The sequence below is a fragment of the Mauremys mutica genome, chromosome 8 (genome assembly GCF_020497125.1).
Source record: "Mauremys mutica isolate MM-2020 ecotype Southern chromosome 8, ASM2049712v1, whole genome shotgun sequence".
Lineage (NCBI taxonomy): Eukaryota > Metazoa > Chordata > Testudines > Geoemydidae > Mauremys > Mauremys mutica.
In genome coordinates, this window is record NC_059079.1 from 105,005,687 (window position 1) to 105,021,024 (window position 15,338).

General features: G+C 53.4%; 1 protein-coding gene across 5 annotated transcripts in view; it reads right to left on the reverse strand.

The window, feature by feature from the left end:
* The window catches only part of ANXA6 (annexin A6), a 38,240-nt gene that overhangs the window by 13,712 nt on the left and 9,190 nt on the right, over positions 1-15,338 (reverse strand). For all 5 annotated transcript variants that reach the window (XM_045026673.1, XM_045026675.1, XM_045026674.1 and 2 more), the window contains 13 exons: positions 13,786-13,876; positions 12,883-12,977; positions 12,375-12,488; positions 11,810-11,900; positions 8,862-8,941; positions 8,709-8,765; positions 7,820-7,913; positions 6,027-6,122; positions 4,758-4,816; positions 4,066-4,188; positions 3,293-3,351; positions 1,868-1,946; positions 708-789 (listed from right to left, as the gene is read on the reverse strand). In XM_045026673.1, coding sequence (XP_044882608.1) covers positions 708-789; positions 1,868-1,946; positions 3,293-3,351; positions 4,066-4,188; positions 4,758-4,816; positions 6,027-6,122; positions 7,820-7,913; positions 8,709-8,765; positions 8,862-8,941; positions 11,810-11,900; positions 12,375-12,488; positions 12,883-12,977; positions 13,786-13,876 — 1,120 coding nt within the window. The remainder of the gene's footprint in view (positions 1-707; positions 790-1,867; positions 1,947-3,292; positions 3,352-4,065; positions 4,189-4,757; positions 4,817-6,026; positions 6,123-7,819; positions 7,914-8,708; positions 8,766-8,861; positions 8,942-11,809; positions 11,901-12,374; positions 12,489-12,882; positions 12,978-13,785; positions 13,877-15,338) is intronic.

Here is a 15,338-nt window from a genome sequence, read left to right on the forward strand (position 1 = left end):
CCTCCCTTCCTACTTGTAAACCAGAGCTGGGTGAATTGAAAGCAACTATTCATAAACATCTCAGTCACTCAGGTGCTCATCTCTTCCTGTTGTTTCCTTCCCACAAAGATGCGCACAAGCAAAGTGCCAGAACATGAGTGTTCATGAGAAAGGGATTTGTGGCCCATAGCCCAGAATCATCTATTCAGGAATCAAAGTTTGTTCCCTAACTAAATAAAATTCATATTGGGTGGAAGTAGCTTCTAAAAGTTAGGCCATTCAATGGGGGAACAGAAAAAAAAAATCACATGATTTTCGTGACCAATCACACACATGCAAATCTCTAACACTTGAAGGCATACTCACTGGTGTGAAGAGTTTGCAGATGCCTTTTAGGCTGAAATATGTTTGCAGAAAACATGCAAAACAAAGTCTGTCTGTTGAGGGACAATCAGGGATATGGAAAATGGGCCAAACTCTCCGAGTAAATCCTTCACTACAAGCTTTCCACTCTACGCAGCTCCAGCTCCAGCTGCCTGAGCCTAATGCAGACAGTTCTTTATTCCAGTCGATCTGCAGAATTATGTTTCTAGATCTTTATTCAGATAGTCTCAGTCCTTCATGGGTTTTCTTCTCTAGAATCCACTAGGGAGTGGAACATTTCCCCAGAAGACAGAGGAGAAAGGGCCTCCCACCTTGCACCAGTGCCCACACAGTGTCCTACTTACCAAGTCCCTTCATTGCCTTCCTCAGCACCTTTGCGTCACCATCAGCATTAAAGTCTGCAGCCGGGTGCACGGTTCCTCTCAGCTGCAGAAACGTTAAGAGGTTTTAGATTAAATCCAGAAACCCACTGGGCCAGGAGAGGAGAAGAAACAGAGGGAGAAGGCGTGTTAACCAGCAAGCCAAAGGCAAAGCAGCTAGTGGGATTAGAAAGCAGGTGGGGGTCTGTGTGTGGATGCCAAGCCAGCAGTGTCCAGATACTGGCCCCCGGGGAAGGAAATAGCCAAAGAAGCCCCAAAGAGGCTTGTTGCTTGTATAAATACCATCCTCGCCTCATGCTGCACGAGAGCCAGACTGGGCTTCACCACCTCACACGCCAGGCAATGGGACAGAGCTGAGAGTCAGCAGCACAAAGGGGATGAAAGTCTTTCTCCTCCCTCATTAGGCCAAATTCTACCCTCGGGTGTCCTCATGCAGCTCCCACCCAAGGGAACGGAGCCGTCTGTCCCCCTCCACAGGTTGACTGGGCTGGGAAGGTCCTTGCCACACAACCCAACCCGGCTCCTCATCTAATACTCTGCCAGGCAACGTTCCCAGGGAGCTCCTTGAACAGCCTTGCTGCTGGGGACAGAGCCCCCTGGTCACACACACAAGATCTGCAAAAGGTTCCTAGATGATCTGCTGCGCTGCCATTCTTCAGGGTGTTGAAAGCAGATCCACCCCCATCACCACCCTCCAGAGCCCTGGGATGCCTCATGAGTGCAACAGCATTAATGTGGTGAACACGAGGCACCCTGAGCCCCACTGCTGCATGTGCCTGAGACCTCCATGAGGCACTGAAGCCAGGCTCCAGATTGCACGCAGTGTACGGTGCTGACATGGCACTGGACAGCACCAGCACCAACAGGATTCACCAGGCTTGCATTTCAGTGTCAGCAACATGTGTTAGTAGACACACGTGCTGCCGCCGGGTGTGGGGGAGCATCCAGCACTTCTGGGGTTAACGCATCACTGGAAATCAGAACCTCAGGGGAAGCTTGGTGTTAATATGCACGGGACTGGCCAGGGCAGCAGCCAGTTAGAAGGTGCCAGCGCGCAGAGGGAGGAAGCTGTGATTTCCAAGCTAGCAGGGAGCAGAGGAGGAGGGATTGGAGTGGGTTCTGACCTCCACTTTAGCCACTGCACTAAGCTCCCACATCCGATAGGCCACCTGCGCAGCTTCAGGGAAGAACTCACCTGCGGCGCTGAAATGGGAGTGGATAGGACACAAGGACAGTGAGCAACTGGGGAACTCACCAACACAGGAGAGATCAGCCAGCACCATAACCCAACCGCTGAGTGATCCCACGCCAGATCAGCCCACACCATCACCCGAGCTCTAATGCCCCCAGGCCAAACCAGCCCACACCATCACCCGATCTCTAATGCCCCCAGGCCAGATCAGCTGACACCATCACCCGATCTCTAATGCCCCCAGGCCAAACCAGCTGACACTCCAATTCAGTTCCTAATGCCCCTAGGGACAAATCAGCCGGCATCCCAACCCAAATCTGCAGCCCTTTCCCCACAGCCTGAATCTTAACGTGACCCAGAGCTGCTGAGACACTAGTGGGGCTTTTGTGCATTGTCAGGATAAAGCGACCGGACGAGGCGGGTGAGTTGAGCCGTGGGGGCGGAGGTGTGTTTCACGCTAGCATTGCCATGACTCGGGGTCACTGCATCGCCTGCTCAGCTGCTTCACTGCGCTCTGGGACCCTGGTAGGTGACGAGGCGTTGGCTCCATTGGTGGGCCGGGAACAGGGCAGGGAGGTTTCCCTGCTCCTTGCACCCAGCACTGGGGGGACAAGGACAAAGCGTTCCCCCCACCATTGCTTACAGCACGGGACCCACTCTAGTCCATAGCCTGCATCTGCTGTGCTCCCCTGTTCGCGTCCCTGCCTTCCCCCAGCTGGCAGCGATAGGGTGCCACTGGGGGGACCGCAGGACTGTGAACAAGGCTGGGTCTCTCATGGCTTTGGACAATGGCCTCGTCCCTGCAGGGTGGGGGGAGTTGGGTTGGGGTTTTACAGGGGCGGTTCCTATGACAGGAGGCTGTTTCACGCTGGCATATTACCAGTGGGAGAGCGACTCAGCTGCAGGTGTGGAGGGGGGTCCCGTCCCAATGCAAGCTGGAGATACGGGTTACCACAGCACCCCTTCAGCAGCTCCCTCAAGCAGCTACAGACGCTTCAGCTCAGATGGGGCTTCCCCCAAAGCCAACATCTGACAGGGACCCCTAGAGGCAACAATTGGGGGTGGGGAGGGGGAGTGAGGGGATTGGGACAGGACTCTAACCCCTCTGGTTGTGCTGACTATGTGGACTACGGGGCCTGCTCCTATTGACGTCACTGACAGAGGATCAAGCCCATGATGTGGACGCTCCACTTTGGCACCAGACCAGAGCTCCGTGGCTTTCCCTGGACTGCAGGAAACCCTCCAGCAGGGCCCCAGACGGAGCTCCAGTCTGGCCTAGAGTCTGGCCTCCCCTAGACCCCGAGGGACGCTGGCGGGACAGTACGAGGTAGGCAGCGGGCGCGGCGGGCATGCTTACTCATCGTCTCCCCCACACAGCTTCAGCAGGGCCTTCTTGTACTCGCCGGACGTGTCGTCCTGCAAAGGAAGAGGCAGAGGCTAAAACCACGTGTGCACCGGGCAGACCTCGCTGATGGGCCTCTAGCCTCATCGCGGAGCCAGGCCTCAGCCGGGGTTGTCTAGCTCGAGCAGGTCATGTGCTTCCCCGGGGCAGAGAGGGGCGTGAGGCTGGGTCTCAGAGTAGCTCATGAGCGGGAGGGGATTTCCTGACTGCATTCAAGGAAGCCAGGGCACACGGCAGATTGGGGCTGGTTGGGGGGCCACCATCCACCACACTGTGGATTCAGGAACAAATCAGTTTGGTAACATATTAGAAGGAGCTTTAGCTAGCTGGCGGCGGTGGAACCCGAGAGCTGGGTGCAGTTCTGGGGGTATCCAGATCAGGAGGGGGAAAAAAATCTAGTCAGATCCTTCCAAAAATGCCTGAGGGACGATTCCAGGGAGCATCGGAGAGTCTCTCCCTAAAGCTGCCTCAGCAGCGAGTGGGGATTAAGGGGTTCTGCGCGTCAGAGAAGAGGCTGACGAGAGCTTTTCACAAAGCCAAAATCAACCCCAACAGCTCCCCAACGTTCTCCTGTTGGTTTTCCAAGCCCACCTCCCTGCCGCCCCTCCCGACACCATCAAAAGATGGGGAGAGGATGAGATTCCCTGGCCCCACGGGTCTCCCTTACATATGTGGTTGGGATCAAAGCTGAATTACTGGGTATTCTCCCGGCAGTGCCCTCCTTTTACCTTAATCATGCTGTGCAGGGACTTCTCATACTTGGTCCTGAACACTTCCCGGATATCCAGCATGTCGATCTCACTGCGGGAGACCATGACGCGGATCAGCGTGTTGTCCTTGGTCCCCAGCCCCTGGAACGGACGGCCCCACAGGCCATGGCTTAGCCACACAATCATGCCAGAAAGTCACAACTTGTTTGCAGACAATTCACCGGCTCAGAAAGAGGCAAAACCCTGGACGGGGGGTTCTCTCTGCGCTGGTCACCCAGCTGGGCTCCCAGTAACTCGCAAAACCAGCCGAATGCCAGCTAGTCAATGTCCCCGTGGCCCCTTGTCAGAATCTCTGCTCATTCACACTGCTCGTCCCCAAGCCCCTTGCAGGTTAATTCTCCTGGAGCTGTGCAATCTTCTCCTAGGGCGCCGTTTCAGAGCAGAGTAACAGTGTCATTACGCAAGCCTAGGCTCAGATTTCCACGGCCAGAATCAATCTGCCCAGACTGTTCCCACCCCTCTGTCCCACGCTCTGCTGAACTCCCCCCACCCACGCCCCAGTGCTAGAACCCTGCCAGGCCTGCACCCAGAAGAGAGAGCCCCGTGCCTCTCACGGACTAAAGGAAATGGGGTTCATGCCTCGCTAGTGGAGTTTCCCTCACACAGCATCTGCGGAGCCTGGGCTCCTGAGAACGTCCTGCACCACTCACCTTCATGGCCTTGTAGAGCCTTTCAGCAAAATACTCTGGGGTGCTCCGGATGCACTTCACTGCAGGAGAAACAATGAAGGTGAAAAAACAAGAAGAGTCACAAGAGTCCAGTGACCCCAACAGACAGGGCTCCCCATTGGCCAGCAGAGCAGAGTGGCTTCCTGAGCCCTTCTAACCACAGCGCTCCAGCTCCGGGCACGGCTGACTCCTTCAAATCTTCCAGGCTCCCGGTCTCTTCCCCACACCTCCCACACCACATTAGATGCTGCTCCCTAACCCGCCAACCCCCAGCTTCCCCAGCCTCAGTTATTCTCCCTGTACCGTGTCTGTTTTCCTCCTGTCCCAGTATAATTCCCGAGGCTCCCTCTAAGGTGTGACCCACCCACAGGACAGTGGTTACCACTAAAGAGCCAGGATGAGTTATTGTATTGTGGTGCCTCAGGTGTCGCAGCTGTTGGCTAATCTAGTTAGAGGGAAATGAGCATCGCATCGCAGATGTTGCTGTGATGTAATAGCCAGTAAAGATCTTTTTAATGGTGGGTCAACTCTTGGCGCTCTCTTTTCCTGCTGCAGATTACAGGTAACTCCCGTAGACACGGGACCCTCGCAGCTCTTCCTTACCCTCTACAATAACGGGGGTACGGACTGAGGGAGGACAGCGCGGAGCTGGCCCCGTGACACAGCAGGGATTTGCACATATTTCCGCGAGTCAGCCTGGCTGCAGGCTCCCCTCTACTGTCCGGAGCTCTCCAGCCATTCCCTGCACCCGCAGGGGAACGTTACACGTTTTAGCACGAACAACTGTCCGCCCAGAATCTCTTTCCGAGACAGGACACCAGACTTGACAGACCCCGGCCTCGTGCAGTCAGGCAAGTCCCACATTCGTATGCCTGGGGGGACCCAGTCTGTGTTTTTCCTCAGGGGTTAGTGTCAAATTTTCAAACTTGGGTGCCTCCAGATGGGCACCTGGGGCCTGATCTAAAGCCCATTGATAGCGTCAGGAATTCTGCCTGGTCTTCAGTGGGCTTGGGAGGAGGCCCCATAATCCACGTTAAGGCACCTAAATAAAAGCGTCCCATTTCTGAGCGGTGCTGAGCAGCCACACCACCAGGTGACGTCAGTGGGATCACGGTATCGGCGAGTGCTCAGGTCTCTTCTTCAGCTGTGTAAATATGGAGACAGGCCCTTCACTTTAAGTCCCCTCGTTTGACCCTTTTGACTCGAGGGTCTCCTCCAGCCCTGCCCCTCCACCAGACAGCACCAGCTCACCCACTGACAGCATCAGCTTCTCGATGTCCCCGGACAGCTCGCCCCGGATGCTGTCCTCGATGGGCTTCCCGGAAATCTTCAGATACTCGTCAAAGACTGTGGGGTGAAAGCAGGAGAGAGGCCCCGTCACAAGCCATACTGGCCTGGCCCAGAGGCGGGGGAAATGGAGGCCAGCGTCTCTGTGGGGGAGCAGACACCGCTCTGCATGTTGGGGGCTCTCGGAGGCCGGGATTATTGCCTGTTAGGTGTTTGGCTGGCAAGGGGCAGGAGAGCGTCCGGCTGTGCTCAGTAATCCTGCCCCTTGCTGCGTGGGAGGGCGAGAGGAGGCACTAATCTGTTGTGTTTTCTCTTCACTGCCATGTGCCAGGGTTGCAGCTGTCCCTGTAGTGCTCCCCCACTGGCCACAGAGCATGTGTCGGCCACCTGAAATCTTCAGCTGACACGCGGGGATTGAACTGGGGACCTCCAGAACTAAGAGCGTCGTGGGCTCCCACAGCTTGAGCTAAAACCCCCACCCTAGGGCTTGGGGCTGTAACAACTCATATCCTCTGTGTACCAGCGCAGAGGATCCCTCTGACCTGCAGCCCCCGGCTTGAAGTGGTTTCCATCATACACAGCGTTTACAGTTATGTTCAGTGGCTCTCAGCACCTCCACTACACAAATGGCTCCACCGCCACTGCCTGTAACACACCCACCAGTGGGTTAGACAGGCGCGCTCCCATCCTTTGTGCATTAGCCAGATTGCGAGTCATTCGGACACTACAGCATGAAGGTGGCCATCCAGTGGCTGGCTACTCCTCTACTTTCACAGGAAGTCTGCTTTTAAGGCAACTACCTTAAATGATGTGGGTTTTAAACGGCAGAGGCACCAATGACAATGATGAAAGCTACGAAGCACTTCTACAGAAACAAAATCTCTCGGGGTGAACAAGTTATTGCAGCCATGAGGTCTGAGAGAAGATGAAAAGGAACATTCAGGGTCTCTCAGGGCTCCCCCAGGAACAGCCCGATAAGATTTTGTCAGAGATGGAATGGGCACCGGGGTCTCCTCCCTCAAAATTCAGAATAAAGAATAAACGGTCACAAATCTGACATCAGGAATCATAACACTCAAAATCCAGTAGGAGAACACTTCAACCTCTCTAACCACTCAGTAACAGACCTGAAGGTGGCAATTTTGTAACAGAAAGACTTCAAAAACAGACTCCAAGGAGAAACTGCTGAACTTGAATAGATTTGCAAATTAGATACCATTAACTCTGGCTTGAATAGAGACTGGGAATAGCTGAGTCATTACACTACTTGAATCGATTTCCTTTTGATAACTACCCTTACACCTCTTGTCAACTGTCCGTAACTGACCATCTTGATTATCACTACAAAAGTTTTTTTCCTGCTGATAACAGTTCATCTTAATTAATTAGCCTCTTAGAGCTGGTATGGCATCTTCTCTGTGTGTATATATATATATATATATATATATACATATACACACTCTTCTTATATGTTCCATTCTATGCATCCGATGAAGTGGGCTGTAGCCCACAAAAGCTTATGCTCAAATAAATGTGTTAGTCTCTAAGGTGCCACAAGTACTCCTGTTCTTTTGTCAAAATTCATTAGATCTCATGGAAAATGGTTACTGGTCCTTCCCAAGCATGACCACCAGATGGCGAGAGCCCAGACTGGCTGGCATGCCCACACACAATCTGCAAGAACCAGCTAGCTGCTTTGTGAGGAGGGAGGAGCATTGTGGTTTGGTGATCTCATTATCACTTTGAAAACAGCTTACCCAGGCGGAGATGCTGTTTGCTTCGGTTTCCCAGGATGTAGATGAACTGGGCCTCGTCTGTGCCCCACTTCAGGTTGCCAGCTTCCAAAAGATCCTTGCAGAAAGGTGAAAAAAGCAGCAAAAGCCCAGAATCAGAGAGTGCTAAAATCCTGGCCATGCAACCCAGAACGAACACGCTCAACACCTGCCTTCGGTGCCAGCTCCAAACCCTAATGCCACTGCTTCCAAAAGGCAAAGCTCCTTCCCGCTCTCAGGCTCGATCATTTGTTTAACTGACTTCATCTATAGGGACTTTATCAATTCAAAATCTGATTTGTCTTGTCTTCCTTCCCCCCTGCCATATCTGACTATGTCTGTGTGCAATAAAAGCAGCTACAACCTTGCAAGATCACACGGCTGGAAGAGAGACGTGTGTGTGTGTGTGTGTGTGTGTGTGTGTGTGTGTGTACACGTACACACCTAGGTTCATATCCTGTTTGGCCCACAGCCATGTGTGTTTGTGAAGCTTTCTACTCAGTTAGAAAGCAGCTCCTGAGTGACTCTTGTCCACACAGCCTCTCAAATGCTGTAAGAAGGGGTGATAAACATGGGCCTGAGCTGCAGAAGTCAGAGCTGAATTTATCCAGTCTGGGGTGTCCGCAGCCAGGGCTTTGGGCCCCTTTCTGGCTGCCCAGACACATAGCAGAGCAATGAATAAACTACAAAAAAATGTGTTTCAAACTGAAGTCGGAGAGGCCATGTTCTTGGCTGGGATAAATCAGCGTTGCTCCGATCTGAACCAGCTGGGAATGCAGCCAGTGCCATGAAAAGCTCATCCTTCCTCCCAGTCACTGGCTGTGCCATAGTGATTGCCAGGGAAGCAAGCCAGTCTCAATTCAGCGGCACTTACCTTGGCATCCTGCTCCACCAGGTCCTCGCTCACGACATCGTCCTCCTCCCGCGTGCCCTGCATCAGAGACGAGAGGCCAGCGCCTCAGTCACAGAGGAATGAGGGCAGTGGACAGACCGAGGGGAATGGGGAGGGGCGGACAGATCAACGTACCTGAAGCAAAACAACAAGCATCTTCTTGAAGTGGCCCGAGGTGTCTCCCAGGACGTCCGCCTCCAGCTCCCTCTCGTAGGCTGGAGCGTTGGAAAGGAAAACAGAAAGCACTTCAGCTCTGTACTCAGGTTAGGCCGGAGCCCAAGACAAGGTACATTCCTTGGCTCCCAGGATGCAGACCCCGGGTTCAAAGGATGTATGTGGAGCTGCTGTCCAGCACGCCATCCCTCTTCCAGATGCAATCAAAGCTGCACTGCCTTTCACAACAAGCCCAAACCAAGCCAAACCCATTTCAGAGGCACTGCCCCCTGCCAACAACTCCCCTCGCCCGCACAGCCCCATCACCATAGGCCTAGTTTGACTTCCATATTTGGGGGGCGGCTCCCGTCAAGCCAATGGCGCTGCACATGGGGGACAGGGGGGCTAATTCTGTGCCTGCCAAAAGGGGCACCGTTTCAGGTTTTTTTGGGGAAGGGGCAACTTTAACCATGATTCCAGGGGCTACTTAGGCAACTGAAAACTCTAATTTTTTTTTTGCAGGTAATAACTTAGAAATTATCTGACAGGAGCACTGTATTTAATTCCTATATCAAGAAAGAAAATTAAATAAATAGTAGACCCACTCAGCTCCAATACTAACATGTTCTGACATCTTGTGGGAAGTCACTTAAGGGACACTGGTTAGGTTTAAATGGTAATGTATATCCTTACTCAGCTACTCCGAAGGGACCATCGTGATCATCTAATCTGACCTCCTGCACGTTGCAGGCCACAGAACCTCACCCAGACACTCCTGTGATAAACCCCTAACCTCTGGCTGAGTTACTGACTTCCTCAAAGCATGGTTTAAAGACTTCAAGTTACAGAGAATTCACAGTTTAAATCTGCAAGTGACTCCCTGCCCCATGCTGCAGAGGAAGTGAAAAAACCACCAGGGCCTCTGCCAATCTGACCCAGGGGAAAATTCCTTCCTCACTCCAAATCTGGCGATCAGAGAGACCCTGAGCATGTGGGCAAAACCCACCAGGAAAATACCCAAGAAAATTATCCGTAGTAATTCAGAGCCTGCCCCAGCTAGTGTCCCGTCTCTAGCCACTGGGGATTTTTGCTACCAGCAGTCACCGACGGGCCACACTATTGTAGGCAGTCCTGTCATACCATCCCCTCCATAAACTTATCAAGCTCAATCTTGAAGCCAGTTAGGTTTTTTGCCCCCACTGCTCCCCTTGGAGGCTGCTCCAGAACGTCACTCCTCGGATGGATAGAAACCTTCACCTAATTTCAAGCCTGAACTTGTTGATGGTCAGTTTATAGCCATTTGTTCTGGGGTCCACATTGGTGCTTAACTTAAATAACTCCTCTCCCTCCCCGGTATTTGTCCCTCTGATGTATTGATAGGAGCAATCCTATCTCCCCTTAGCCTTCTTTGGGTTAGGCCCAAGGGGTTCTCAAACGTCTGACAAATTACAACATGACCACAGGAGGAGGGGCTGAAGCCTGAGCCGCCTGCGCCCCATTGTCCTAGGTGTGGGTGGGGGCAAAGCCAAAGGGCTTCAGGCCCAGGCAGGGGGCCTGCAACCTGACCCCTGCTGCCCAAGGCTGAAAAGCCCTCGGGCTTTGGCTTCTGCCCTGCATGATGGGGCTCAGGCTTCAGCCCCGGCCCCCAACGAGTCTAAGCCAGCCACGGCTACCCCATTAAAACAGGGTCGCGACCCACTTTGGGGTCCCGACTCACAGTTTGAGAACCACTTTGAGTCTCCTCTCGTAAGGTAGGTTTTCCATTCCTCGGATCATCCTAGGAGCCCTTCTCTGCACCTGTTCCAATTTGAATTCATCTTTCTTAAACATGGGAGACCAGAACTGCACACAGCTGAGGTCTCACCAGTGCCTTATATAATGGTACTAACACTTCCCTGTTTCTACTGGAAATACCTTGCCTGATGCACTCCAGGACCGTGTTAGCCTTTTTCACGGCCGCATCACATTGACAGCTCATAGTCATCCTCCTGTGATCAATAAATACACTCAGGTCTTTCTCCTCCTCTTTGCTGCTTCTACAGAACCAGACTAACACGGCTACCCCTCTGATACTCTCCTCCTCTGTCACTTCCAACTGATAAATCCCCATTTTATAGCAAAAATTCTTGTCAATCCCTAAATGCATGACCTTGCACTTTGCACTATTAAATATCATCCCATTTCTATTACTCCAGTTTACAAGGTCATCCAGATCTTCTTGTATAATATTCCAGTTCTCCTCCATATTGGCAATACCTCCCAACTTTGTGTCATCTGCACATTTTATTAGCACACTTTCACTTTTTGTGCCCAGGTCAATAATAAAAATATTGAATAAGATTGGTCCCAAGACTGATCCCTGAGAACTCCACGAGTAACCTCCCTCCAGCCTGAGAGTTGACCTTTCAGCATGACCCATTGTAGTCTCCTCTTTAACCACTTCTTTATCCAACTTTCAGTTTTCATATTAATCTCCATCTTCTCCAATTTAACTAACCATTTCCCATGTGGAACTGTGTCAAATGCCTTACTGATATCCACGCAGATTCAATCTACTGCATTTCCTTTGTTAAAAAAATCAATTGTCTTCTCAAAGAAAGATATTTCGCTTCTCTAACTCCAGCTATCCAGCACCAATCAGAAAGATGAGTACAAATGCAACAGCAACATTTGGGAAGTGCGAGGCCTTCTCCCACCAACATGCGAGGATGCAGGCAGGTGCCCCCGAGAAGCATGCACAGAGTTTGGAGTGGAGGAGTCCATCTCAGGAGCAGTGAAGGGGGAAACACAGAGGAAGAGGCTATTGGGGGATATTCTAGTTCTGGTGAACCTGTGCCCCATCTGATTTAAATCCTCCCTTGCCCACAGGGCAGTGACTGCTGGCCTCCTGGCCCCAGAGAAGCCAGGACGCCCTTGTCCCCCATGCTAACCGTCTCTGTAGGCTTCCACCAGGTTGTGTATCTGCTGGTTGGTCCGGGATGCCAGGATCTCAATCAGGCATTTTTCGTCGGTGCCGATGCCCTGCAAGCAGGAAACACAACCGCTGCGTGAGATGTCACGTGCTGACGCCAGGTGGGTATCAGCCGAGAAGGGCAGCCTCTGGGGGACTGCGTCGGGGAGCGGGAATAAGTACACCCAGAACTAGGCTGTAGCACAGGGGTTCTCAAACTTTTGTGCTGCTGACCCCTTTCACATAGCGAGGCTCTGAGTGCGACCCCCCTCCCCTGTTATCAACTAAAAACACTTTTTTACATGTTTAACACCACTATAAATGCTGGAGGCGTGTAGGCATAAATCTAGGAAATTTGGGAGAATGGCTTTGAATTTATGTGACCCAAAATAGAGGCGAAGCGGGGGTGGAGGCTGACAGCTCATGACCCCCCATGTAATAACCTCACGACCCTCCAAGGGGTCCCCACCCCCAGCTTGAGAACCCCTGCTGTAGCACATACCGTATTCCAGGATGGTCAGAGCGTGCCCTTTCCTGCTCCTTACCTGAAGGGCGTCTTTAATCTCCTTGGCATCAAAGTATGCCAGGGGCCGCATCAGACCCACAATCAGCCTCTCAAATTTCCCCGTCAGCTCCCGCTTCAGGTCTGAGATCAGGTCCTGGCCACCGGGCACAGAAGGGAGTGCGAGGAGAGAGAGAGAGAGAGAGAGAGAGAGAGAGAAGGATGCATGAGTGGCAGACTCTCCGGGAGAAAGGACTGATTAAGACAGCCTCGTTAGCTGTCTGGGAGGAGGTCATGACCTTCTCAGCAGGGCTGCTGGCAGAGTCCGGGCTGGCCATGGGTATCGGAAGGCTTTCCCCCACCCGGCCGTTAGCTAGCGAATTTTCCCAATGATTTTGCTTTGCTTTGTGCGCCCATTGCCAGTCTGGCAGGGACAGGGAGAAGCAGGGGGCTGTACATCCTGCATGCTCTGGTTGGGAGGAGGCAGCAAAGGCTCCCTCTCCTGTGGATCACAGAGCAGGATGTGTCACCCTCCGATTCTCTGGGGTTACCTTTCCGTAGAGCGATTTGTAGGCCTGGCTGATCTCAATTCTCTGCTTGTTGCTCCTGGATGTTATCAGGTCCAGTATGGCCTCCTTGTCACTGCCTGCAGGGAGACATGGTCAGTCACCCTCGTCCCACTGCCTTGATCCGGGTCTGCTCTAAGATCCAGCTTTGCCTGGACCAGAAGCGGATTCCAGCTCTGTGCTGGAGTTGGTAGGACAGAGAGCTGCGACCAGGGCGCACCCATCCACGGCTGGCCTGCCTGGGACCAGGGCAATGGACGGATTGGTCTCAGGGGCATCACTCGGGAAAGGGGGGCATAGCACGCTAGCACAGGGAATGCCCCAATCATTCGCTTTCCCCGTGGGGATCCTGCACTTGGGCACCAGGGACTGTCCCAGGTCGGATCCAGACTGAAGCGCTGGGCCTTCTGCCTGCCCCCCAGATACATTGCAGACATGTCCTCCTCTTCTCTCTCCCTGACCCCAAGGTAAGCCAGGGGGCATTTCCCGTAGGAAGGGTGTTTGTGCATCATGAAGCCACTCCAGCACCCTACAGAAACAGGCAGCGGTGCCCTGAAAACACATGCACTGTGCGTCCTCGTTTACCAATTACCTGGAGGCACAGGGAGGTGATGAAGTGTGCGCAGCCTGCCAGCACCGGAGGGGGCAGTACTGAAGGGCTAGGAGGTGCTTTCATGGCCTTCTCCCCCTAATGCTCTCCCCTGCCTTCAGAAAAGGGGCAATCCAGTGTCACCCCTCCATTCCGCTCACACCCGGCCATGCCGCCCCAGCAGCTGTTAGCAGAATGCCAGCACAAGGCCTGCTCCAAAGCCACTAACGTCAAGACCCCTGGAGATTCGACGGACAGTGGACTGGGCCCTGAGCGTGGCGGCAGTGGAAAGTACGCACCGAACCCCTTCATAGCGTTGTACAGGGCCTCTGCATCCTGGCTCGCGTTGAAGTTCGGGAACTCCTTCACGGAGCCCCTGTACCTGCCAGCCTAGAGAGAGGAAACAAGACAACAAATGAGGAAGCGCCAGCTGGAGGCTCCTCTCCACCGCCTGGCCAGAGCTGGCGTGAGGGCGGCAATGTGAACGCGTGGGGCAAACCCGACATCTGATCCACCCAGCCACAGCTGAATTCCACCAGTGGGCTTCTCACCCGGCCTCCACAGGGGGATTCGGTGAAAGAGGGCTCAGATCCACCAAGAGCTGGAGGCTTCCCAGAGGAGTCATCTCCCTGTGCCCTGATGGAACCTTGCCTTTCTTTCTGCTCCAGCCTGGCCCTTCTCCGGAGCGAGGCAGCTCAGCCCGGCCAGCAGCCCACGGTGCGGCAATCATCTGTGCTCCGGGCCCCTGAGGCAGCTGGGCCTGTTCTAACCACAGGGATCAGGCCCCAGGATCCTCCCTGTACCCTTAGTCTTTGCAGTCCTAGCTGCTCCAGTGTGCGCGGCTGCTCTGCGGTTCTAGCACAACTGACCAGCCAGAGTTGTTATAGTGAACACTCAAAACCAAAATGCTCTAGAGAGATGCAAAGCCTCCTGCCTCATGGCACATGCTAGCCTCCAGCTGCGGGGAGTTGAGAGGAGGCTCCCTGAGGGGCAGGTTGTCCCATCACTATCTCCTTTGGGGTTTCACGCACCTTCCTCTGAAGCCTCTTGGACTGGCTAAGGTCAGCGATGGGATCCTAGGTCCAACCTAGCCCATGGTCCAACCCACCATGGCAATTCCTATGCCCCATGTTGCTATCAAGTCACCATGCACAGTTATAGCACAGGAATAGAGTCTAAGAATGAAGTCAAGTCAAACTGGGAGAAACTAGGATTTCCCTCATGGTGCCTGGCTAATTTTTAGCCACCAACACCTTCCTCTCAGCCCAGTGCTGAAGCAGCCATCACAGAGGCAGAATCTAGAAAAGAGCTTGTGCAGGAACACGGAAGCAGAACTGTGAGCCGCTGAGGCTCTACTGGACAGCAGATGACACCCGATTAACAACACTCAACCACCACAATGGTTCAGTTCAAGGAATTGAAGAGAGACCACAGCAGGGAGAAGTAGAGCTGCAAAAAGCAAGCAGTAGGGTCTGGTGACTCAAGCAGGAGACCATGAGCCTGTTCTTAGAGCACCTCTGCTCTAGCCACCATCCCCTCCCGGAGCGGGACAAGCCTGCCGTGTGCAGAGTCTCTGGCATGGCTAATAAGAGAAGCCGATCACTCTCCCTGCTGGGATCATGTTGCGGGTGATTCATCAGCAGGGCAAGGCTCTATCCCTGCTTTCCCGTAAGGAAGCTCCTGAAGTCCCTTATTCCCAGCGTGAGCCGCTTCCCGCACAAATGCCTTGGAGAGACGTGAATAACCGTTACAAGGCCAAGCCACTGGCAAAGGAGTCACTTGTCACCGACTCCCGCAGAATGTGGGGGGTGGGGCGTGTTCTCCGTGGATACTCATCTCTGGGGAGAGCTCA